The 24,018-nt window shown below is 38.8% G+C and overlaps 2 protein-coding genes across 4 annotated transcripts in view; one reads left to right on the top strand and one right to left on the bottom strand.

Moving 5' to 3' along the window:
- Positions 1-16,904, bottom strand: part of LOC109562627 (cyclin-dependent kinase inhibitor 2A-like) — a 25,486-nt gene extending 8,582 nt beyond the window's left edge. Inside the window, exon 1 of one of the 3 annotated variants that reach the window (XM_070794452.1) lies at positions 16,565-16,904. The gene's annotated coding sequence lies outside the window, so the exon portion shown is untranslated. Of the gene's footprint in view, positions 1-15,935; positions 16,168-16,564 lie in introns of those variants that run through there. The other 2 variants (XM_070794451.1, XM_019965654.2) reach the window with 2 other exon arrangements.
- Positions 16,124-24,018, top strand: part of LOC139184504 (ras-associated and pleckstrin homology domains-containing protein 1-like) — a 73,865-nt gene continuing 65,970 nt past the window's right edge. The window contains exons 1-3 of the mRNA XM_070794434.1: positions 16,124-16,178; positions 16,233-16,654; positions 16,901-24,018. Coding sequence (XP_070650535.1) covers positions 16,124-16,178; positions 16,233-16,654; positions 16,901-17,689 — 1,266 coding nt within the window. The 3' untranslated portion in view covers positions 17,690-24,018. The remainder of the gene's footprint in view (positions 16,179-16,232; positions 16,655-16,900) is intronic.

Below are 24,018 nucleotides of genomic sequence, written 5' to 3'. Positions count from 1 at the left end.
GAATTCAGAAATTCCTCTAAAATTCAACTATAGATTCCTACATTAGGAACTCTTTAAACTCTCATGCAATATATTGGACTGTTGACGAAGGAAATGGGCGATCGAACAGTATAACAACATCCACTGGATGCATTATATATAGACATAGAGGTTGAGTTTTCTCAAAAGCAGGTTTTAGACAGGTATGCACTAGCTCCAACACTTTCAGTAGAGATTGCTAAAGACTGTGGCATCCTTGTGGAGAAGGCAATGGCACCCCACTCCAGGGTTCTTGCCTGGAGAATCCCAGGGACGGGGGAGCCTGGTGTGCTGCCGTCTACGGGGTCGCACAGAGTCGGACACGACTGAAGTGACTTAGCAGAGCAGCAGTGGCATCCTTGAGTGTGGCCCCTTTGTTCTAGAAATTGACCCCATACTCAGTCAGAAATCTTGTATAAATAGGTAGCTAGTAATAATATGAAAGATTGCCTAGTTTTTCTTTTAAAGAACTACCAAACTCTCAACTTACTCATGTATATTAGATCAGACCTGAGGGGAAAATCTCAGAATAAATAAAATATAAAACCCAGGATCCTTGTGCTGGTTATGCTAGTCTCAGATTCCCCATGTGTAAAATGGAGTCATATTTTATGGATTGATAAAGTAAGATGATACATGTCCAAGAGCTTTAAAAATTCTGAAGTTTGTTGGTTACTGTTATTACCCTTCTCAAACTTCCTTCTCTTCGCTGAGAATGACATGGCCTTATTTAGGTTTGTGCTGTTTTGGTAGTTTTGAAAATCTACACTATGAAATAAAAATCTGTCTCAATTCTGACCATTTTTTTTTCCACCATTATTCGCCTCTAAAAATGAATGTTCATTCAGCAAGCTCAAAGGTTAAGGGTAGAGCACTGAGTGTGGCGGGGGCCGGGAGGTGGAAAAGATATTAAATATATGGGGCTTGAGTTAAAATGCCTGGGTTCAAACCTAGACTTTTCACTTAATCGCTCTATAACAAAGTAACTTAATGCACTTGGAGCTCAGTTTCTTCATCTGTATAACTGGGATAATAGTACTTGCCTCAAACAGTTGTGGTAGGGATTAAATGAGGTATTATATGTAATATGTGTAGAAGAGCAAAGAAAAGTAGACACAAGAAAATGAAAACGGAACCAAGCTCATTCTGTGGCTTAGGGGTCTCCATGGATGCTGAAAGCTCATCTTAGTCTTAAAAAATGTGAGTATAAAGATATAAAAGTATAAAGATGTTCCAGGCAGAAGTGAATGCAAAGAGGTTTGGGAAAACAGAAAGTAATTTACTGGGATGCATGTGAGAAGCTGGAAACATAAACTCCTGAAAGAAAAGCCTGCAAAGGAGTCTGTTAAGTGCTGCTTACATGGATCAGAAGGAAAACCAAGAGTGAATGGGATGTCAAGGAAGTGGGGACACGGTGTATAGGCTACTCTTTCACAGGTTAGCTGTGATAGTTCAAGGCAACGTGTGATAAGAGGAGGCAGAAGGGAGGTGGAAGAGGCCTGAGCACACATATACCCTAAAGGAAGAGTGCCGGGTGACAGGAAGAAGTGTTAGGAGAAGAAAGAGAGAGAGAGAGAGAAATTGAGGACACAGGCAAGATAGGGTATTTCTGGGGACCTGAGGCACCTAAAAAGTCAGGAAGAAATGGAGTACAAAGCACAGGGAGTGATCATAAATTTGATGCAGGAGATTCAGCTAGATGTGGGAAGGGAGAAAAGGTCAGGGCAGGGAGGAAGTTGAAACACTTCCTTCTGTGAACAAAGAAGCCTGGCTTGTTTACAGTGATGATAAGATGGTGGGTTAGGAAGTGAGAGTGGTGAAGATTTAGGATATCTGTTAGGAAGAAAGATGGATGGGCTAAGACAGACTTAGAAACTGAGAAGCCTTTCCTTCAGCCTGGAGAACCCAGCTGAGGGTAGGCGACACTATCAGAGGAATGTGTGACTCTTTTATTTAAATTAAAGGAAGCCTTGTGATGATGGTGCTCCTGTGACCCTACAAATCAAAGAATAGTAATTCTAGATGTGAATATTAATTCAACACACCACCAGAGAGAGAAAGAAAAACATTTGAGAAGGTGTTAATAGTATTCTGAAATTCGGTTCTGGTTCTTACAAGCCACTGCAGGATTCACAGGGTATGATATGCATGATATGCACATACATCATTTGAAATCATTATTTTATTAGGAAAATAGAGGTTATTGGATACATAACTCTGACTTGGTGACAGGACTGACAACTGACAGTCTTGATTTCACTATCTGACAACTGACAGTCTTGATTTCACTATTTGACAACTGACAGTCTTGATTTCACTGTTTTTAAAAATTATTTTTAATTGGGGGATAATTGCTTTATAATATTGTATTGATTTCTACTATATAACAACATGAATCAGCCATAGGTATACATATGTCCCCTCCCTCTTGAACTTCCTTCCCACCTCCCACCCCAACCCACCCCTCTAGGTTGTCACAGAGCACCTGATTTGAGCTCCCTGTGTCATACAGCAGATTTTCACTGGCTACCTAATTTTACATATGGTAATCTATATGTTCCAATGCTCCTCTCTCAATTCATCCCACCGTCTCCCTCCCCTACTGTGTCCACAAGTCTCTTCTCTATGTCTATGTAATGACATGCTTTTCCACTGTGAACTCTTTTGAGACTACTCTTAGCTTCAATGTCCACATCTTTAAAATGGACTTTATCTTGCTCTACCTTTCTATCTCATGAGATTGTTACATCAAGTGAGGCAATATACATGAAAGCATACATCTCTTTACTGTATTTAATATTAGTATTGTTATAAACGAACCATTCAATATATAGCTTGAGGTTAAAAATAAAGAATATAGAGAATACCTTTGGACAGAAACAAAGAAGCCTATTAACTGTGGGGAGAAGAAAAGGGGTATGAAGATAAGCATGTGATTTTCTTTTCATATTATATGACTTATATTGTTGGAATTTTGTACTATATGCATAAATTAACCATCTAATTAAACAATATCTTTTATTAGACAAATAAAAGTTATTTTTCTGAAAGCCATTATTCATAATGTTATTTGACAAAGATTAACTGAGTTCGTACTATATGCCAGGTGCTTGGCATATAGTGGACACACTATAATTGTGGACACACAAAAAAAAGAAGGGTCCTTAGTCAAGAGGGTGAATTGGTATCAACCATCAACATATTTGATTCTCTCGAGGAGAAAGGTGGTCTGGAATTGGGATGTAGCCTTTAAGGGAGCCTACATTCACAGTATAGGAGAAGGAAGACGCACTCTGATCTGTGCACGTCAGTGTGCACACTGTAGTGTGCTAATACACTTCAGACCCGTGTTATCAGGAAAAAGATGTTGTGTTTCAGGGCCTGGAGAGGTTCCAATAATTAAGGTGATCTCCTTAGGAAACAGCTTATCAGAGCAGGTATACTCAGTTAACAGTGCTTCTAGACATATCTGGGCTGAGCCTGAATAAATGGGCTCTAGGGTTGAATGAATGCAGATGGTGACTGCAGCCATGAAATTAAAAGACGCTTACTCCTTGGAAAGACAGTTATGACCAAGCTAGAGAGCATATCAAAAAGCAGAGACATTATTTTGCCAACAAAGGTCCATCTAGTCAAGGCTATGGTTTTTTCAGTAGTCATGTATGGATGTGAGAGTTGGACTATAAAGAAAGCTGAGTACCAAAGAATTGATGCTTTTGGTGTTGGAGAAGACTCTTGAGAGTCCCTTGGACTGCAAGCAGACCCAATCAGTCCATCCTAAAGATCAGTCCTGAGTGTTCATTGGAAGGACTGATGTTGAAGCTGAAACTCCAATACTTTGGCCACCTGATGCAAAGAACTGACTCACGTGAAAAGACCCTGATGCTGGGAAAGATTGAAGGTAGGAGGAGAAGGGGACGACAGAGGATGAGATGGTTAGATGGCATCACCGACTCAATGGACATGAGTTTGAGTAAACTCTTGGACAGGGAGGCCTGGCATGCTGTGGCCCATGGGGTCGCAAAGAGTCAGACACAACTGAGTGACTGAACTGAACTGAAAGCAATGGAAGAATAATTTTAGTCACCTCTTTTAATGTAGAAAGAGATAGTAAAGTAAAGAAGAGCCCAGGCTTAGCTCTACCACCAACTTTATCACCTTGAGAAAGTAATACTTTATTCTGGCATTGATATCTTCAAGGTGGGCGCAATAACAGCTGTACCTCGAAAGAGACTTGTTCAGCCAAGAAAACTGCCCCTCAAAGTGCCCCTGGGTAAGAATTCTAAGAGCTTAGTGTCCAAGCCTGGCATTTTAAATGGGAAAGAAGAACCTTCTTGGGTAAAAAATAGCAAAGAATACAAGGTTTTCCTTTAATTATTTATTTATTTCCCCACAGGGATAAAATGTAACTTTAGTAGAAAGGGAGATCTCTGAGAAACAAAGCAGATCTCTGTAACAGGTTAGTTAAAAATAGGGAATGTGACCCCAGAAATTATATCTTTGGAAAATTCAAGACAGAGGCATGTTTTCTTCTCCTCCAACTTTTTTTTTAAAACTATTCTCTAGTTAAATTCAATACAGCACAATTACTGAGTATCTGTTATGAATAGGGCACTCTTTCAGGGACTCTATGATTTTTCACTTGTACTCTGAATTATTGTAAAATTTATCTTCCTGCTCAAACAGGATGTGGGCAAAGAGCACAAAACACAAATTCTCTTTAACTTATTATAAACCTGATGCATAATTATAGATAAGTCCCAATTTCTCAGTCTTGGTTTCCAAAGTATTAATTGGGTGTAGAATCTGCAGTACCTATCATCATCTTCCCAAGATGATTTTGAGGATAACTTCTAAGTATATGTTATACAGCAGCTGTCTTCTCCAAAGTGTGTGCAAAACATATGTGATTTTAAATCTATATAAGGAGTTTACTATTAAAACTATTTCTAGAGTGGACTCTTGTGATATGAGGACTCTATAAATCATGAAAATGATTAATCTCTAACTAAATTGTTTTATAAATGTCTGTTTTTGTTTGTTGATAAGTTTCTTTTGTTGAATTACTTATACTTATCTGTAGCTACTTAGCAAGTTGAAAAAACTAAAAGGTAGCACTGTATGTGTGTGTGTGTCTCTCTCTTTTTATATATATAGTATGTGTATATATAAATATATAATATGTATTTGTGTGCATACATGAATAATTTGTTTATATGCACAGAATATGGAGAATTAGAATTAGCCTCATCCTGAGGGACAAAATAAGTAAAGCATATAATCAGAAGAGAGAGAAAGAAGTAAATAGAAATAAGAGAAAATTCATTCCAAATTGCCAAGAAAATCATAATGGCTACCATTATTGAACCCCAACTATGTGATAAGCATTAAGCAGCTTTAATTAGATACATTATTTCTAATCCCACCACTATCCTGTGGGATAGAGAGTATTATCCTTCTTTCATAAAACAGAAAAAAAGAAGCCCAGAGTGCTTAACTCACAATGCACAAGGAGATGCAGTTCAAGTTCAAGGTTCCCAGTTCCATCTGAGAGATGCACACTCTCCCCACTAGGTCTCCCTGCTGATTGATTTGTACAGTATGTAGTGGACAACTCAGCAGTGTTTTCTCTTCTCTGAGAACTGTGCCATCAGGCAGGTTGTGAATTTTGGACCAAGGTGACAGGATCTCCACTTTTGGGAATTACCATGCTTCTGTGTGATTATTCCTGGCTAATAATACACATGGTGACAGAAATTTGGATCTTGAAGTCCCCTCAAAGTCACTTAATCCAGTCCTCTCATTTTTGAATGACTTCTTCCTGATTATAGTTCACATATGCAAAAAAAGTAAGAAATGAGCTTTATAAAGAAAATAAAAAATTATACTACATAGAAACAAGAACAGCATTTTGAAATATTTCCTTCCTGCCTTTTATCTTTGCTCAGTTCTTGTGGATATAACACAGTTTTGAAATGAACTTTTCCTTTTACTCATCGTTAGAGCATTTTCCCAAATTCTCCAAAATCACTTTATAAACACTACTTTTAATTTGCTGCAACATACTCTACTTGGGGGAAAATGTTTACCTACCGATGCCCCTGTTGTCAGATATTTAAGATTTTTCAATATTTTTGCAATAAATAGTATTGCAGGTTTTCAAAAAGTATAAGTCTTGTGATACATATTAAAAATTGTTTTTTAAAAAGTTACCCCTTTGATTTATAAATGGAGGGGTAGTGCCTTGCCATGGTTACTCAGCAAGTAAATGATTCCTGCAGATCTTAAACCCAATCCTCCTTTATGTTCTTTCTTGGGCCACAGCAACTTACTCTGACCGTGACAAATGTGGTTGGTGAGGATGTCAGCCACACCCTTAAATAATGATCTTGGAGAAGACACAAATGCAACATAGGTAATGGGACAATCTTAGTTTTTATACTCAGGTAGCCCGCATCCTTCATTGATCAGTTCTGCGGACTTGAATAAATGACATAAACTTTCTGAGCCTCCATTTCCTTACCTCTCAAAGAGGGGAATAAAACATATCTCATAGGGTTATTATAAAGAATATAGAATGTCAGATATAGAAAAATCCAGGTACACAGTAGGCTCTCAATAAATGGAACTTCTTTTCTTTTTTTTTTAAAGGATATGATATTTACTATCATCTTATTTATTTAGGCCATCTGTCAATTTTTTTTCTCATTATTGTACATTCTGGCAGGTATCTGTGGATTGAACAAGCAAACTGCTTTCCAAAAGGTGTGATTAATTCTGTCCTCTTTGAATTCTAATCCCATGAAAACAGAGCTTCTTTGTAATCATGTTGGCTGTATTATAATAAAAGTATGTCCACAAAATCTTTCATTAAATCATGGTAAGTAAGAAAGGAGTGTGTTACTTACATTCATTCAGTGTTTCCTCTCCATTCATTGCCACCCACCACCATTCCTTGGATTGCAGTTCAAGTTGAAAGTACAATGGAGAAACTATAGGCAAAATTGTAAAGTTTACCTTCTCTAAGCTTCTATTCCCAACCTCCCTCTTTTTCCTCCTTGATGGGATAGATTTTCTCCTTTCAAATATGTGTTGCTGTCTTAATTGCTAACCTTGAAGACATACAGTATTCCAGCATATAGTATGCTGATGCTTGTAGGTGTTAGTATCAACTTGAAAAAGTGAAACTCACAGAGAAGTAACATTGTGTTTAGTTTTTACTCTTGGTGGAAGTTGAGTGTTCATGGTTGATCAATAGGGTTTAACAATGATTTAGGATACTCTAATTTCCAGTAGCCTAATACTCGAGTATTCTAATACATCTATTTTGAAGCTTTCCTCTTCAAAGGGAGACTTAGTTACCACCCTCCCCACAACTATCCTTTAAGAGCAGACTGTCTTCTTGGGGTTCTAGAGTCTAACTGTTATCTTCATTTTTTTTTTTTCCTTTCCTGGACTTCTGAAAATTCTGAAGCCAAACTACCCTCTGATATTGTAAAAGATCATAAGAAAATTTTCTGTGTTGGATCACTCTTCCTGGAGTCACATTCTTTACCCACTATGGAATTAAACTGCTCTGGAAGGAATCAACTTCATGATCACATAGGTCAATTCTGAATGAATCATAAAATGCTTTCTATTCGTGTTTTAGCACCTTTCACTTACAGATTTAACAGTCCCACTTATGCTTTTCCCTTGAGACTCTAGATTGAAGATATACTTTTATAGTTCTCTATCTTATGGTTAAGATGATAACTCTCAGACTTCATTTTTCAAAAAATGATAACAGGATATTTTTTATGTTTATGCTACACTAATTTTATACACCTAGGTCAATTTTGCCCCAGGAAGTATATTCAATATATTTTGTCTCTTTGATATCCTACTAAACGTGAATAAGAATAGTTGGAGGTTATCTTCTAAGGCAGACATTTTGAAGGTTTTGAGGATGACTTTAACATTTCTTCCCCACTTTCTGTCCACCACACACACACACACACACTCACACACACAACCCTATGCATGCACATTTTTTACCAAAGAACTTGTAGGAAAATCTGTGCAAAAATTATTGATTCAGATATACTTCAGCAACCTTTCTGAAGGAATCAAGAACCCATTATGTGTGTTCCCTCCAAAAATTATTATTTGGGGTTATTAAATTTTTTGATAAGTTAAAGGCAAGTTAATAACTTTTTTCAATTTTCTAAAACCAATTTAATTTCTTATTTTAGAAAACAGAGGTTCACGACTATTGTTAATACCTGTTTAATAATTATGAATACTAGAAACGTTTGGGATCACACTATAAAGGCCATCATGTAGGGATTATTTAAAACTTTATACCGATTTTCTGTACAAACTTACCTGACACCTTGGAATACATCAGTGATTTGAATAAATAAATATATGTTTATTATGATATGCATGTTCTTTAAAACGGAGTTCAGGAATTCCTAGCTACTCTAAATAATTATAGTTAAGAAGGCATTTACTGTAAAAGTGAACTAATGTGCTTTTAAGGATGTAGTTTAATTAGGCACTTTAATAATAACTGACAAATGTATGTGATGGATTGAAAGTTTACAATGCCTCTTTACATGTGCTATTTGTACATGTACTAGTTCTTACTGGATGAGTACTGGAGGGTACCACCTCAGGTTTACAGATGAGAAAATGGAAGCACTGAGAGTTTTAAGGATTTAGTCCTAATACCACACAGCTAGTAAGTAAAAGAAATGGAATCTAATCACAGACCACATATTCCAAGAAAGTGACATTTCTACTTTGTGCTTCAAGTGACCCCTACGCTGGTGCATAGGTTTCCTATTTATTGATCTTAAATTGAAGTGGAAGTGAGTAATTTAATTTATAAAGAAGTTTTGAGTTAGTTTTATTCTGGGCAAGATACAAATTTCTAAAATGTTAATCTTCTTGTTTTATTATGAGATTGAATGGCTTTTAGAGCCTAGAAGGGACTTCAGTTATTAAACTGCCTTATTTTTCAGAACTTTTTCATTCACCTAATCAATATATATTTGCTAGAATATATGTAGCTAATGCTGAATAAAATGTAGATCCAAGAGAGTTAAGCAATTTACAAAATAACTAACTATAAGAGATGGAACTGACACTATATGTATACATTTATATATATAAATGTATTCACTCAAGAGGCAGTTATAAAGGGCTAAGTTAGGGCATTTGGTGCAAGAAGCACACCTAGTTGAATTTGGCATGTTACTAGTCAATGACTTTTGACAGACCATTTGCAACCCAGTCTATGAAATGAGAGAATAAAACCCCTAAAACAAAAGGAAAATGTGACCATTAAATGAAATAATATAAGTTGATGTCCTCTATCACTGTTAATAATCTCCTCATAATTATTTTGAGGAAAAAGAGAAAGCAAACTTGACCATATACTTTTAGAAGAAAGTTTCAACAAGTTTCTTTTCAAAAATTGTGTTACACAAAATAAATTCAGTTTCAACTATTCAGTATGTAAATTGAATGGAGTAAAATTCAAAGTGTCCATGTTGCATGTACATGTAACAATTATTTCAGAGTTAAAATATACTGCTAGTTCTATAGGCTGGTAAAGATTTGCAACTGGGGGGATACCCTGTTTTGGGATAGTTGCTGTTTCTTTAAATTGGGTGAAAGAGTTGTACAATTGCTGAGTCAGATGATCTGGCAGCCAGAGAGATTCAGAGCAAGAAAATGGTGGCACTCAAAAAAAGAAAGTAAAACGTAAGTTCCCCCCCGTAATAAACCAGCAAACTAATAGGGGTAACATTAGAAAAATGTAGTTTAAAAGCAGAAAAATTATGACTATAATTGGGAAAGCATAATATTGTAGTTTTACCTATAATTGCAAATTCTTTTTAAGCTTACATTATTTGTAAATATATTTTCTCCTCACCAATGTGTTTTTACAGACACAAAGACCCATCATTTTGTCTATAAGTGCTTTATTCTGTTATGGGTACATTTTACTGTAATTTGCCTTGATCATAAATAAATATAATTTAAACCTGTAAAATACTTCTATGTTTTCTTTCCCTTCTCTTACATAATTTTAGTGTGTTATGTTTACTGCTTGATTTCTGATTTGGAAAATAAAATAAAATGAAAAAAATCCCTTATTACTTATTACTCTATCTATCTAGCACTATCCATCCTATGTAAACAACAGTAAGTATATATAGTGCTTCAAAAAGATACCATTAATGTCTTTTGTGGAAAATTTCTGTCTGGTGCTACAAACTTTAATGCACAAGTATATCTTATTTCATCCTTTGCCCTCAAATGTGTTCTGATTGTAGAGACCTGACATCTAAGAGACGATCTTCTCCAAGTCACATGAAGAATCACATAATACTAATAAAGGGTTCCCTTCATTTGGTAAAATAGCTCCTCCGATGAATTCTTTAGATTCTCAATGTCCTACCTGGGACCCAAAGTGTGATTCTAAAGTTTTAAATCTTATCTAAAAGTCTGAATTTCAATTTAAAAGTAAATAATAAAAAATAAGTTAAAAAAAAAAAACAATTTGGCCATATTTGTCCCAAGGAGCTATCTCTTAACAGAATCCCCCTTAAATGCTTTAAAATGCAGGTTATTGGGACTCCACAGCAAATCTGCTCAGTTAGATATTCTGAGAGTGAATTCCAGAAATACGTATTTTAAAGAGCAGTCCAGGTAATGATGCTGCTGATAACCTTTGCCTTACTTCTTTAACTTCACTAATTATTCTCATGATTAACTTAAAAAAAGGCATATTTATTTACACCACTCTGATGGCATAGCTTTGTTAGTTTCAATTTGTTTAAGAGATTACATATCTTTGTTCATACAGTGCTGAACCTCTACAATCTACAAAACTTTCCTTCCTTGAGAAAAAAACACCTACTGGCTGTGCAACTATTTAAATAAATTCTGAGATTTTCTTTTTAAAGGTAAAGGGGGAAACCGAGAGCTAGTTGAAGAAGAATTAAAAAGTCATTTGTAATAAAAATTTTAAAATCAACTTATTCTTTTCCAAAGGACCTCTGAGGCACTGTAATTTTCAATCTTGTAGTTGACACTAATTCTTCCTTTCTATTACTTCTGATTATGTAGTCCTGCCCAACTGCAACAATCACTCTAGTTTTTATGCAAACAACACTGACAAGCAGAGATTATCTTCAATCCTTCTTTCTTTAAAAAGCAAATGTTATTGACATATAGTAAGTTCAACAATTGTCAATACACATGGGATTTCTGAACAAACATTGAAAGACCATGAATTAGGATTTGGAGCCTCTGCCGAGGCCCCCAGTTGGTGGGCATTTTCTAAGGTGGAGTAGTCTTTAAAAAGAACTCCCTTTTCCTACTAAACAAAATATTTATTACTAAGGTTGTCTCCATCAGTTGGCTTGCTGACATAGAAGTTGACCTTATTTTCAAACTTACTTTTTTTTCACTCTGATAAATGGTATCTTTTTAATGTTTTAACTGAAGGAAAAAAGTTTTCAAATATGAGGAAAGCTTCAGTATAAGAAGAAGCCTATTGCGAGACCGTATCACTAGAAGAATATTACGGACAGTTCTTTATACCACCTTGCATCCCAGACAGAGAAACAAAGAAATCCAGGCCTGTCAACACTCTGGTTGCCCCCTAGCCTGGAAGGTAAAGGAATAGTCGCCAAAACTTAGAAGTGCACCTCGGAGTGAACCTGTCCCATCCCGCTCCCACTCTTGGGGGTGGGGGCGGGGAGGCCTAGTCAGTTTCAAGACGGAGAGGTGACCCAGAGATGTCCCCTGTCATACTTTTACCCCTCTGAAAGCCACGAAGCCCACTCAGATTCCACTTGCCCCCACGCCTCTCTCACCTCTGTCAGCCCGCGTCCTGCTCTGCGTTTAACCCTTTCTCTGCTCTGTTACTTTGATGAAATATTACGTGCGGAAATAGCTGCGGCGAGGAGCATCAGCGAGGCCCAGGGAAGGCTAAAAGTAGAAAGGGTGCGAAAGGGCGGAGTTGGGTGAGGGTCTGCGTCTAGCTCTAGCTGGAGGGTCCTACCCCAGCGGCAATAGCATCCGAAGCATCTCTAAGAATTGATACGGTGGGGTAAGAGTCAAGGTGGGTGGCTGGGGTTGAGAAGCGAAGGGGCCGGTTCAGAGCAACTTCGAGTCTCACGTCCTTCTAGACCTCACGTTGAGGTCCTGGCAACAACCGTGGGGACCCCAGCCTAGCTTTGGGAAGTGGCAAGCCCCACCTTGAAGTCGTCTAGAGAGGACTTGGGAGAAGGGATCCGGAGAAGGGGGCAAGTGCTAGAACCGGAGAGGCCTAACACCCAGGCGACTTGAAAACTGGTAGAGCCATCCATTTATCAATTATTTAAAAACGAACTACGTTGTGAATAGGGACAGCGTTCCCTAGAGTCAGAACCCTCACAGACTCTCTCCAGACCTTAAAGGCACCTTCTTACATAGAATATTTGTGCAATAGAATACTTTCCTCATCCTTTCTAAGTAAGGTCTTAGTTCACTGAACTGTAGGAAAATAAGGTTTTTATCTTTTTTTTTTTTTAACTGATGATGGTCATAGTACTTTGGAAAACTCAAAAGTATAATGAAAAAACAAAAGACCACCAACCATCTTGAGGAAGCCACTATAAATATTGTGTTACTGTGTGTGTGTGTGTGTGTGTGTGTGTGTGTGTGGAGAGAGAGAATTAAGAATAAGAATTGTTTACTGTTTCTGCTTTAAATCTTGCTTTTAAAAAATCACTTAACTTTATAATATAATAATTTTACATTCTATTAAATATTCTTCAAAAACATGATTGCCTATAATGATCCAGATCTGAAATATTTCAGACCTAATTCCAGAGTATAATTCAAAATAATTTAACAATGTGATTGCTAGAATTTTAGGCAATTTTCAATTTCTTGCTACTGTTTATTTGTATCAATTTTTGTCAGTATTTTTCTTTCCTTAAGATGATGCCTACTTATAGAAAAGCTAAATAAAAATGTATGGATATTTAGAAGCTCTTGATATACAATGTAAAAAACGTTCTTGCCAGTGAGGTGTTTAGGAAAGTGCATTAATCTTCAGTCAGTAAACAGACACAGTATTAATCATCAGGTATGTGAAAATCAGAATCTAGAGAGCTGTAGGGTTTTTTTTAAAGCTATTCAATATTAGAATTTTATGTTTAGAAAATGAAACTATACCCATTGTTTACATAATTTAAACTACAGAAATAAAACACCACTAAAACTTTTTATCAGGCTGGATTTTGGAGCAGAGAGGATTCTCTGGCCTAGAGTGTTTTAGGATGGAGTAGGGTAAGTGAGGTTGTTATGCTTTTCAAAAAGAACTAAAGGTTTTAGAAGCAAAAACACTGGGCCAAATGTTCAGCCTTCTTTGAAGAAAGTATTTTTTGAGATGATATAGATCACTTTATTATTAGGAGTCACTCACACGTTGGGAAAATGGTTTAGCTTAACTCTATCATGGTAGTTACTAGTGATAAACTAATACGTAATTAGCAGACCTGTAAAATATTGTGGACGCAGACAGCAATAGGCTGTGTTGAGAATGGGCATTTTAAAATTTGAGCCCCCAAAGAAGTAAATGAATATTGTCTTATTTCTGATAGCTAGAGATCATGTACACATTGGGAATAATGGTTTACTAACTGTATAGTGCTTACCGTGAGAGAACACTATGCCGTTAAAGGAGGGGAAAAGCCCTAAGAGTTCCCAGATAGCAGTAAACAAATAAATATTTAATTTCAGAAAAGTATGACTATTTTATAAATACACCAAGGTAGAGGTAACAAGTCAATTAGTGTAATTCATCAGGCATGTATGGATAAGAAACTAGTAACATGAAATTTTATTATATACAGTTTCCAGTCATATAAAAAAGTCATAATGAATATATTTGCAAAACTATAAAACTATGTTAAACTAACAACACCATACCAGTCAGCGTTAATGTTAAATAATTCATACAAGTTATATTTTTAGCACTGTGGCTCTCAAGGAATTGTATGAGTCCCAACATAATTACCATCCACATATATTGTTAAATCAGCACAACCATAGACATAATATATATAATTACATGCCATTTATAATGAATACTTCCAGATGTTTTTTATATATGTGTAAAATTTCATATAAGAAGTTGGAGAATTGCACATATTTTCAAAATATTCTATTTTTTCTAAGCCATGTGTTCTGACATCAGATATTTGCTGAAAATTGGGCTTTTCATATGATCATCATATGATCAATGCATTTTTAAACAGCTTTCATACCTGAAAATTGACTTATACCTAAATAACGAGAAATAAATGGCTATTTAAAATGAACCTACCATTTTTATATTTTAACTCTTTATACAACAAATATAAAATGAATATTTCTCTAACTTAAAATAATCGCAATATTATCCTATGTACTCCTAAAATAGAAATCAAGTAATTACAGAATTTACATAGGTTACAAATCTCTACTTCGTTACTATAAGTTTTTGGATGCAACTTAATAATTTAAATAAAATAGCTTTATATAGAGAATAATATTAAAAATGAAGATATTAAAAAACATATTATAATGGCTAAATGCTTGCTGGTACAGATAAAGCACCGTTTGAAAAATGGGATCCTGTTAGTGTTTTAAAATGAACTGAAATCAAATCCAGCAACACCCCTTGAAATTTTTTACAAGCTACTTCTACTAATGCTCAAAAATAACTGACCGTTAATAAAAATATGAAAAAGAAAATGTGTACTTTCCCAATCAATTGTTTGTAGATTTTCGCCAATAGAATTGAGGCACCTAATTAAACACGGATAGTGTTAACAGTTTTACATTTACATGTCAAAAATTCTAACGTTAAAATAAAAAAATAATTCCCCCCTATGCTGGCCTTTGCTTTTTTCAAAACACATATTTCCAGGGAAATAACGCCACAAGGAAGGCCACAAAAATGAAGCCTCATTAAATTGTTTTTGGGTTTTTCATCCTGGTTCTAATTAGCACTCTCTATATTGTAACTATATATATATTTTTCAACTATTCTGGTCATAGGAAATTACATCGACTGTGTAAAGAATTATCTGATGTGAGGACACAACTACCTAGATTTCTGTTTTTCAAGAAGTAGGCCTCATTTTGGGCCTTTTAGTTGGGGCCTGAGATGATTAAAATATGATCGATGTCATCCTTGGGCTCCGCACTGCAGTTCTGGCTTCTAAACATATGGGCATTGTCCCGACTCCTTTAGATAACACCAGGCCGCTAAAAAAGAAATCTCCATCTCACTACGAAAGTCAATCTCTCCTTTGACTTATAAAAGCAAGTGATTGCTCCTCTTAGAAGTTACTGATCCTGCGATCAATATTACTATTTTGAGAGTAACAGTAATATTTGAGGGTGCGAACCCCCACCCTCAAACCTCTTCCACTACCGCAAGGAGAGAGGGTTGACCCGGCAGGAAGAAAAAAGGCGGCCTCCAGAAATCTAAGACCGTTAGTAATACTTTCCTTCAGGGCACAATAAAGTGCTTTTGAAATACACCTTGTGTGTGGATGTGTGTGTGTGTTTACTGATTCCCAGTCAGGAAATTCAGGAGTGACTGACTTCTAGAGTAGGTTTAGAATCTCCCAGTTTCCCCCAGAGTTTCAGGAACTTAATGAGGTGTGTGAAGGGGGCTCCGGGCTCACTCAGCATGCTGGGAGAACTGCACCTAGGAGAAACTGTAACTCGTATGGGGAGAAAGTGGAAGGAGCCACCAACCCCCGTAACAGCCTCCTCTAACCTCGTCCGGAGGTGACTTATCTGTGCAATAGATTACATCAAACAAAATCACCCAAGGGCCGACTGCGCCCCGGGATTTTCGAGGCCTTTCCTACCTGGTCTAGGATGCATCGCTGCGCTCTGCGCTGGCTCCTCACTAGCCATCAGCACGAGGGCCACAGCGGCCCGCACACTCGGCGCTGCCCACTCACCCGCTGCCCGCGCGATGTGCACCACGAAAATCCTGACTCGTGGTGGGCCGTTCGCGCGCCGAATCCTCACTGTAATCAAGAACCGGCGCACCATGTTCTCGCCGCCTCGGAGCTCGGCGACCGCTGCGCCGCCTTTTGACTTCAGAGGTAGGCAGCTCGGCGCCCGCCCCCCAAGGATCGCAATCTGAGACCCACGCGCAGCCGCCCGCCCATCCCCGCCCCGCAGGCGCGCCCCCGCCCGGGCCGGCGCGCGCTCGCTCGCCCCCAACCTCCTGGGAGCCGAGAACCGTTCTGCGCTCAGCGCGCGCGGGAAAGGCGGGCTGAGGCGCCGGGCGGCGCGCGCGCGGGAGGCTAGCTTCCTAGGTTCCTCTCTCGCCCGCGCACCTCTCCTTTCCCGCCTTGTCCACACTGCCCCCCTCCCCTACCCCGCCACCTTCCCACCCAGCGCGCGGGAGCGCCACGCGGTGACAGCTCCGGGTCCTGACGCCACAACGCATCTCCAGGCAGCCCGCCCCCCTCGCAACATCCGTCACCTGACCCGGCCATATCAGGAACCGCCACGGTCCGGCTCGCGTCCCTGCTTCCCTGACCCCCTTCCTTTATTCCTCGCGCCCCTCGCTGGGGTGGGGAGGTCCTCCCTTTCTTCAAACCGGATTATTTAAAAAACAAAAAGAAAAAAAAAACCGCAAAGTCATCTCCTGGCTCTATCCGCCTTTCACGAGGCTGGATGTCAGTTTTTGAAAGAAATGGCGCTACGCTCCACTTCTAGATTTGGGAAACCAGCGGAATTAAAGGAAACTGCTGCGACATCTGGACACTGCGTGGCGCTGGCGCCGCTGGAGCGGCGGGCCCCGCTCCGGACCAGGTAGGCGGAGCCGAACCCCAACTCCCGCTGGGTCGGGGCGCCCCTTCCCCTCCCAGCTCCACGCGCTGCGGAGGGTTCTGGGCTAGGCCAAGAGTCCATTCACCAGGCAAATTTTATTTTCGGTTTTGACATCCCGCTCAGCGAAGCATCTGAACGCTTCTTCCTCTTTCCTCCTCCCGCCGTGCTCCCCTCCCCCACGGCTGCTCCCCGTTCTCCGAGTGTCCCTGCGTCCACCGCTCCTTCCTCCCGCAGCCTTACCCCCCTCCTCCTCCGGCCCCACGCTCGGACACGCTTCCCTCTCGCTGCCCGACTCCCCAGCACGGTCCCTCTTCTCTCTCCTCGCCTCCCTCCCTACCTCCCCCATCTTTTTTTCCACATCACTGATCCTTTCTTTCTGGACACCCCCCAACCCCCTCTCTGTGCTGCTGTGGTCCACCCGGCACAGGAAAGCGGGGGAAGAAAAGGAAAGAGCCGCATAAAGGAGGTTGGGGGGAGGTTGAGTCGAGGACACCGAGGCGGCCTGGGGACACTCAAGAGCCGGTTCCGGAGCGCAGTCGGACTGGTCCCGGCTCCCGGGCTAGAAAGAGCTTTGACGCGGGCTCGCCGGCTCCCCGAAGGCGAGTGGTCCAGCCCAGGACGCCGCTTGCAGGCGGGCGGCGCTGACCCGATGTCCCCAGCTCCTCGGCTCCGAAGTCGTTCTCGATCGGCCCTGAACCTCGCGGGCTGGAGGCGCGGCCTGGTCGCTCGGCGTGGAAGAAAGGGTGTGGGACTAGGCCCAGCCTTCGGAGCCTGAAAGGTGGACCACATTGAAGTGGCTTCTTTTTTTTGCTTGTGCCCGAGCCTAGTGGCCGAGCTGCAGAAGTGGATCCCTAGTGAGAAAGGCGACAGGTCCTCTGGAGCAAACGCCGAGCTCTTCACTATCTGGAGGAGGCAAGTGGGACTCGGATGGTGCGAGCCACCGTACTGTAACGGTGAGGCCAGGTCCAGCTGCACTCGGGCTGCTTCCACTCCCCATCCCTCACTTCCGCACAGGACGCAGCCTCTTGACTGGCCAGTTGAAGTGAGACTCAGGGGCCAGGCTTAAATGTTTTTGTTTAGTTGCTAAGTCACGTCTGACTCTTTGAGACCCCGTGGACTGGAGTCTGCCAAGCTCCTCTGTCCATGGGATTTATGAGGCAGGGATACTGTAGAGGGTTACCGTTTCCATCTCCAGGGGATCTTCCCGATGCAGGGATCGAATGGGTGTCTCCTGCGTCTCCTGCACTGGCAGGAGGATTCTTTAGGATTGAGCCACCAGGGAAGCCCCAGGCTCAAATAGCCACTCTAAATAAATTACAAATGCACCTCTCCAGACTTTCCTGACCATCCAGGCTCCATGCTGAGGCTGCTTACGACAGAATGAATGTGCTTTCTCTGCTTACGACAGAATGAATGTGCTTTCTCTGCTTGTGACAGAATGAATGTGCTTTCTCTTCACAAGGTTAGCTCGTTCTTCTTCAGGTCTCTTCTCAGGTATCCGCCCTCAGAGACTCTTCCTCTAGGCACTGTATTTTTTTTTTTTTTTTTTCCCTCCTAGAGTGCTTACCCTACAGAAGTTATCATAAGTAATTATTTGTCTCTCAGTATGCAACCTCCATGGAAGGTGGATCTTGCTCTGTTTTGCACTATGCCCATGATCCCCTCCTTCACTTCCTCCACCCCCCCAAAAAAATCTTTGTAGGAGAGATGGACTTGTAAAAACTTACATTTATAATGAGGGAATTTCATTTTATGGCCAACAGAGGAGGGGTACTTTAGGAGATGGGGAATGAGAGAAAGAATCCTGGAGGAGAAATATTGCCCAATTGCAGCTTAGTATCATTTAAGAACCCTGGAGAAGTGGAAGAGTGAACCCAGGTAGTGTTAATAGCTGTGGCAGTAAACTATGGTGCATGAGGATGAGAAGACCTGTATTACACATTTCTGTATTATCATTTCTTGAAATTATTAGTCAGGGTTCTCTAGAGAGACAGAACCAAATGTGTGTGTTTCTATGATTTATTTTAAGGAATTGGCTTACCCCAGTTGTGGGGGCTGGGAAAACTTGAAGTCTGCGTGACAAATAGGCAGGCTGGAGACCCAGAGAAGAGTTGATACTGCAGTTTTGAGTTAGAAGGCAGCAGCCTGGAGACTGAATTCTTTCTTCTTTGGGCAACCTCTCTTTCACTTAAGGCCTTCAACTAACTGGATGAGGCCCACACACATTATGGAGGATAATCTGCTTTACTTAAAGTCTATGGATTTACATGTTAATTATATATATTAAAAATAGCGTTATAGCAATATCTTGACTGGTGTTTGACCAAACAACTGGATACCATAGCCTTGCCAAGCTGACACATAAAATTCAACCTCACATTATCCTATTATTCCTAAAAGGTCTCCTGAGCTTCAGTTTCCCAAATGAAGTTTTAGACTTCAGATCCCAAGTTTAAATTCAGGGACCTGTCTGTATTGATTTGGCCTGTATAGCTTCACCTATAACCATTTCCTCTCCACCTAAACTTGTTCTCGGGATAAGGAGAGTTACCCACTTCAGAGGAATGCCATTAGAATGACAGCACGGGATAAAATGATAAGCTATACAATACGCTCTATATAGTAGTGAATGAAGAGTTCAATGAATATAAAATTAAAAACTCAAACTTAAATTCTGTCTTGGTTTTCCCTTGATGCCCAACACCTATGTTTTTTTAGTTGTGGTATACGGGGAATTCTATCTAATTTTAATGTTCAGACTAAGCAAAATATAATTATGAAGATGAATCTTTACCAATACAATTAATTTGTGGCATTCCAAAGATGTTTGGAGTTTCACATGACTTTGGCTATGTGTTCTTCAAAAACAGTATGACCAAAAGCTTGGCAGTGTTATTTGTATGCACTTTGGCTTCTTTTACTTATTTTATCCTCACTGTGGCTCTTCGAATTTGGGATTACTACCCTATCTTACAGGTGAGAAAACTGAGGCCTAGACAGACTAAAACCTTGGATACTTTATGACCTGCAAGTGCCAAGGCTGGACTTACTAAGAAAGTCTTTGGACTAAAATCCTTGTGCCCTTTCTGTTGTTCTACAGGCTAGAGTCAACAGGAAGTGAGCTATTGATGGGTCATTTTTGGCCTAAAACTGGACTTCGCATATCTGAGTGTTTGAATGGAGGAAAATGATGTTTTATTTTAAAAAATGATTTCTATTTTGGATCAGCAAATTCATTCCACAGGCAGAGATAGGAGTGGGCATTTTACTAATGATTTGTCTGTACCATCCAACTCTACTACCCACAGCCATGATGTCCTAGAGACAACTAGCTTTTTCCCTCAGGTATCTCTTGATTATAAAAATTCTGTGAGAAATTTTCCATGCTCAAACTAAAAATCCCAAAGATGTAAGACACAGGACACTATAAGCAAGATTTTAAAACTATTATTTGAACATATATGACAAAAGATTAACTTTTAGAATATATGAATACATAAGTGAGTTAGAAAAATAACCCAGTAAGAATGGTAGCAAATAATATAATGGGCAGTTTAGAAGATATTAAAATAGCCAAATGGTAAAAAACTATGAAAATATATTCAACTTTACTGATTAGTAAAGAAATGTAACAAAAACACTGACATACCTATAGGTATGGCAGAAATAAAAAGAGTGATAACATTGGGAAAGTTGTCAGAAAACAATCATCCTTACATACTATTGTAATTTGGTACATTCATTTTGGATGGCAACTTTATAGTATCTATTAAAACTGTATACATATACATACCCTTTGACTCAGCAATCCCACTGAGTTTATGTATGCACATATACACATACATAAATATAGGTATGGAAATATGTATACTATTTGTGTAGGGTTTATATGTGTATGAAAGAAATACATATTACATATATATGTATACATGTACTAACCTTTGACTTTGCAATTCTGCTCCTATAACTCATTTAAGTATGAGAAGTATATATACATATATATGTATATATTATTGGAGATATACACACATATATACAAACATAAGTATGGAAAGATTTTATACACACATGTGCAGACATATACTGTATGCGTGTTTCTTTGTGTGAGAGGAAAAAGAGAGATGTACCCTTTACCTTAGCAATATCACTTCTATAAATTGCTACAGATTGCTCATAAAGGGGTGAAAAAAAGGTTCTTTGTAGCATCATATGTAGTAGCAAAAAAACAGGAAACAATTTACATGTTTGTCAATAAGAAACTGATTTTTAAAAATTTGGGTTTATCCATAAAATGTAAACTATGCAACTATACAAAAAACAAAGTGCATCTTTATTTCCTAATGCAGGTTGTCAAAGATCTACTACCAAACAAAACAAGTTATAGAATGGTTTCCTAAATGTGTGTATTGGGAAGGTGTGTTTACAATTATATGTACTTATATTTCTGGGAAGTTGATTAATTAAAAAAAAAGTAGTTACGCCTGGATAATGAGAATGGTGGGTAGGAAAATTTCAGGAGGTATTTACTTAATTCTGTTTATTTTCTGTACTGTTTGAAAGTTTACTATGAACCAGAATTTTTAAATAACAATTACAGAAATTTTCATCTTCAAAACTAGAGATTCTAATTTTGTAGTCCTGAAGTGGTCAGTGACTTCAAAATTTGGAACACAAATGATTGAGAGTCAGGGTTGAGAATCACTTCCCTACATGTTGGTCTCAAATGACTAGTGGGGAAAACACCATCATTTATACAGATACAATAAATACTTGGGGCACATATAAAATGAAATGTCATATAATTTTTCCCTAGAAAGGGGATGGCATAGTCTTCTGTTCAAGATGGAATTTAACAGATCAAAAGGCTCCTGAAGCTCTGGAATAGATCCATATATAATATCTCTAACTATCAAAGGCAGTCCAGAGATTAGAGAGCAGTAGAGGATGACAAAATATTTTAGGCAAGGTTATAGCTTATAATTCTAAATTGGCCTGTTGGAAGCAGATACAGAAGACTGTACAAGGTACTTACTTTTGTGTCCTAGGAAAGGTGATAGAATTTAGTAACTCATAACCCACAGACAGAATGAGAAGCCAATTTCCCAGAATTCACAGAAAACTCTGTGTGTTATTGATAATCTGTTGACCTACCTGTGGTTTTGTTAATAGAAAAAGTGCTTACTATTTTATGTTTATATGTTCTCTCTTATAAACATATTATTAAATATGTAATGACACATATTAAAATTATTTACAGCTTAATCTGATAAAACAAAATGCAATTATGTATATTAAGAGATGAATGAAAACTGAAGAACAATGGATAATTTTTACCTATCTGGTTTAGGGGTATATTGAAAACCACTTAAACAGCAGACACTCATGACTGGTTCTAACTCCCACTCTTAGCCACACCTATTATCTTGTCAGAAGAAAGTGGAATTATCAGTCACATGCAGTTTTCAACTAAAGCAAAGGGATGAAGAAATTTGTGATGGGATAGGGAAGTAGAGTGGAGTTTGGTTAAAATGAAATGGAGACTCAGAGGTTACACAAGAAAAGAGTTCAAAGGAAGTAGCTCCAATCCTGTCAGAATATAGAGTATGCCAAAGAGAAAACAGATTATGCATTTTGGGAGAAGGCCAAATTTGAAACGGAAATGAGGCATGTTTTAATTACTGTAATTGGTCTTAAAAGTTTTCACCTTAACTCTGTGGTAAAACATTTTACGTGCCAGCACTGACTATATAGATCTACTGGAGGTCTCATGTCTGGGGCTTCTGAATGGGAAGGGGATTAACAGGTGTTTGGGGTTCTTTGTAAACTTCAAAGAAAATGTAGATGTCTGTGAGACAGTCATTGAATCATCTTCATACTTCTCTCTCCATTTCTTTTACCCCCAGAAAAATATTTGGTTTATATTGATTTAAAACTTCAAATTAGAAAATCAGAATTGGGTGCTCAGTTGGGAAATACATGATGTATATTACTGTGCTTAATATGTAATCCATGCCAGTTATGTGTTATTTCATCAGTAGTACTGGCTTCAAAGCAAAATTTCCTATATTACATAATTAACAAAGAGGTGATATATACAAGTTATTTCCATAAAGTAAAAAGGACTCCTACCCTAGTGGCTTAGATGGTAAAGAATCCATCTACCAATGCAGGAGACTTGGGTTTGATTCCTGTGTCGGAATGATACCCTGAAGAACGAAGTGGCAGCCCACTCCAGTATTCTTGTCTGGAGAATCCCATGGAGTGAGGAGCCTGGCAGGCTACAGCCCATGGGGTTGCAAAGAGTTGGACATGACTGAGGAACTAACACAAGCACACATACCATTTGTAAAAGCTGATACTGAGAAAAGTTTTATAGAAAATCCAGACAGTAGCATATGAGCCAGATTCCCATTATTTTAGGCCTGGAGATATTTCACAAACCCTACCAGCGTGTAGATTATATACAGTTTGTTTTGGTTTGATTTGATTAATCAAATCAATAATCACTGATCAATCTTCCACAAAACACCACATGCCTCTCCTCCTTCTAGTCCTTTCTTTTCATCTCATTCTCTGCCCTCCTGAAATGGCTGACTCAGACATATTCAAAACAAAAATCATGGCATCCGGTCCCATCACTTCATGGCAAATAAATGGGGAAACAATGGAAACAGTGACAGACTTTATTTTCTTGGGCTCCAAAATCACTGCAGATGGTGACTGCAGCCATGAAATTAAAAGACGCTTGCTCCTTGGAAGAAAACCTATGACCAACCTAGACAGTGTATTAAAAAGCAGAGATATTACTCTGCTGGCACAGGTCCATCTAGTGAAAGTTATGGTTTTTTTCAGTAGTCATGTATGGACATGAGAGTTGGACCATAAAGAAAGCTGAGCGCCTAAGAATTGATGCTTTTGAACTGTGGTGTTGGAGAAGACTCTTGAGAGTCCCTTGGACTGCAAGGAGATCCAACCAGTCAATCCTAAAGGAAATCAGTCCTGAATATTCATTGGAAGGATTGATGCTGAAGCTCCAATACTTTGGCCACCTGATGTGAAGAACTGACTCATTTGAAAAGACCCTGACGCTGGGAAAGATTAAAG

The sequence above is a fragment of the Bos indicus genome, chromosome 8 (genome assembly GCF_029378745.1).
Source record: "Bos indicus isolate NIAB-ARS_2022 breed Sahiwal x Tharparkar chromosome 8, NIAB-ARS_B.indTharparkar_mat_pri_1.0, whole genome shotgun sequence".
Classification (NCBI taxonomy): Eukaryota; Metazoa; Chordata; class Mammalia; order Artiodactyla; family Bovidae; genus Bos; species Bos indicus.
Note: the sequence above shows the minus strand (reverse complement) of the source record. Positions and strands in the feature narration are given on the sequence as shown.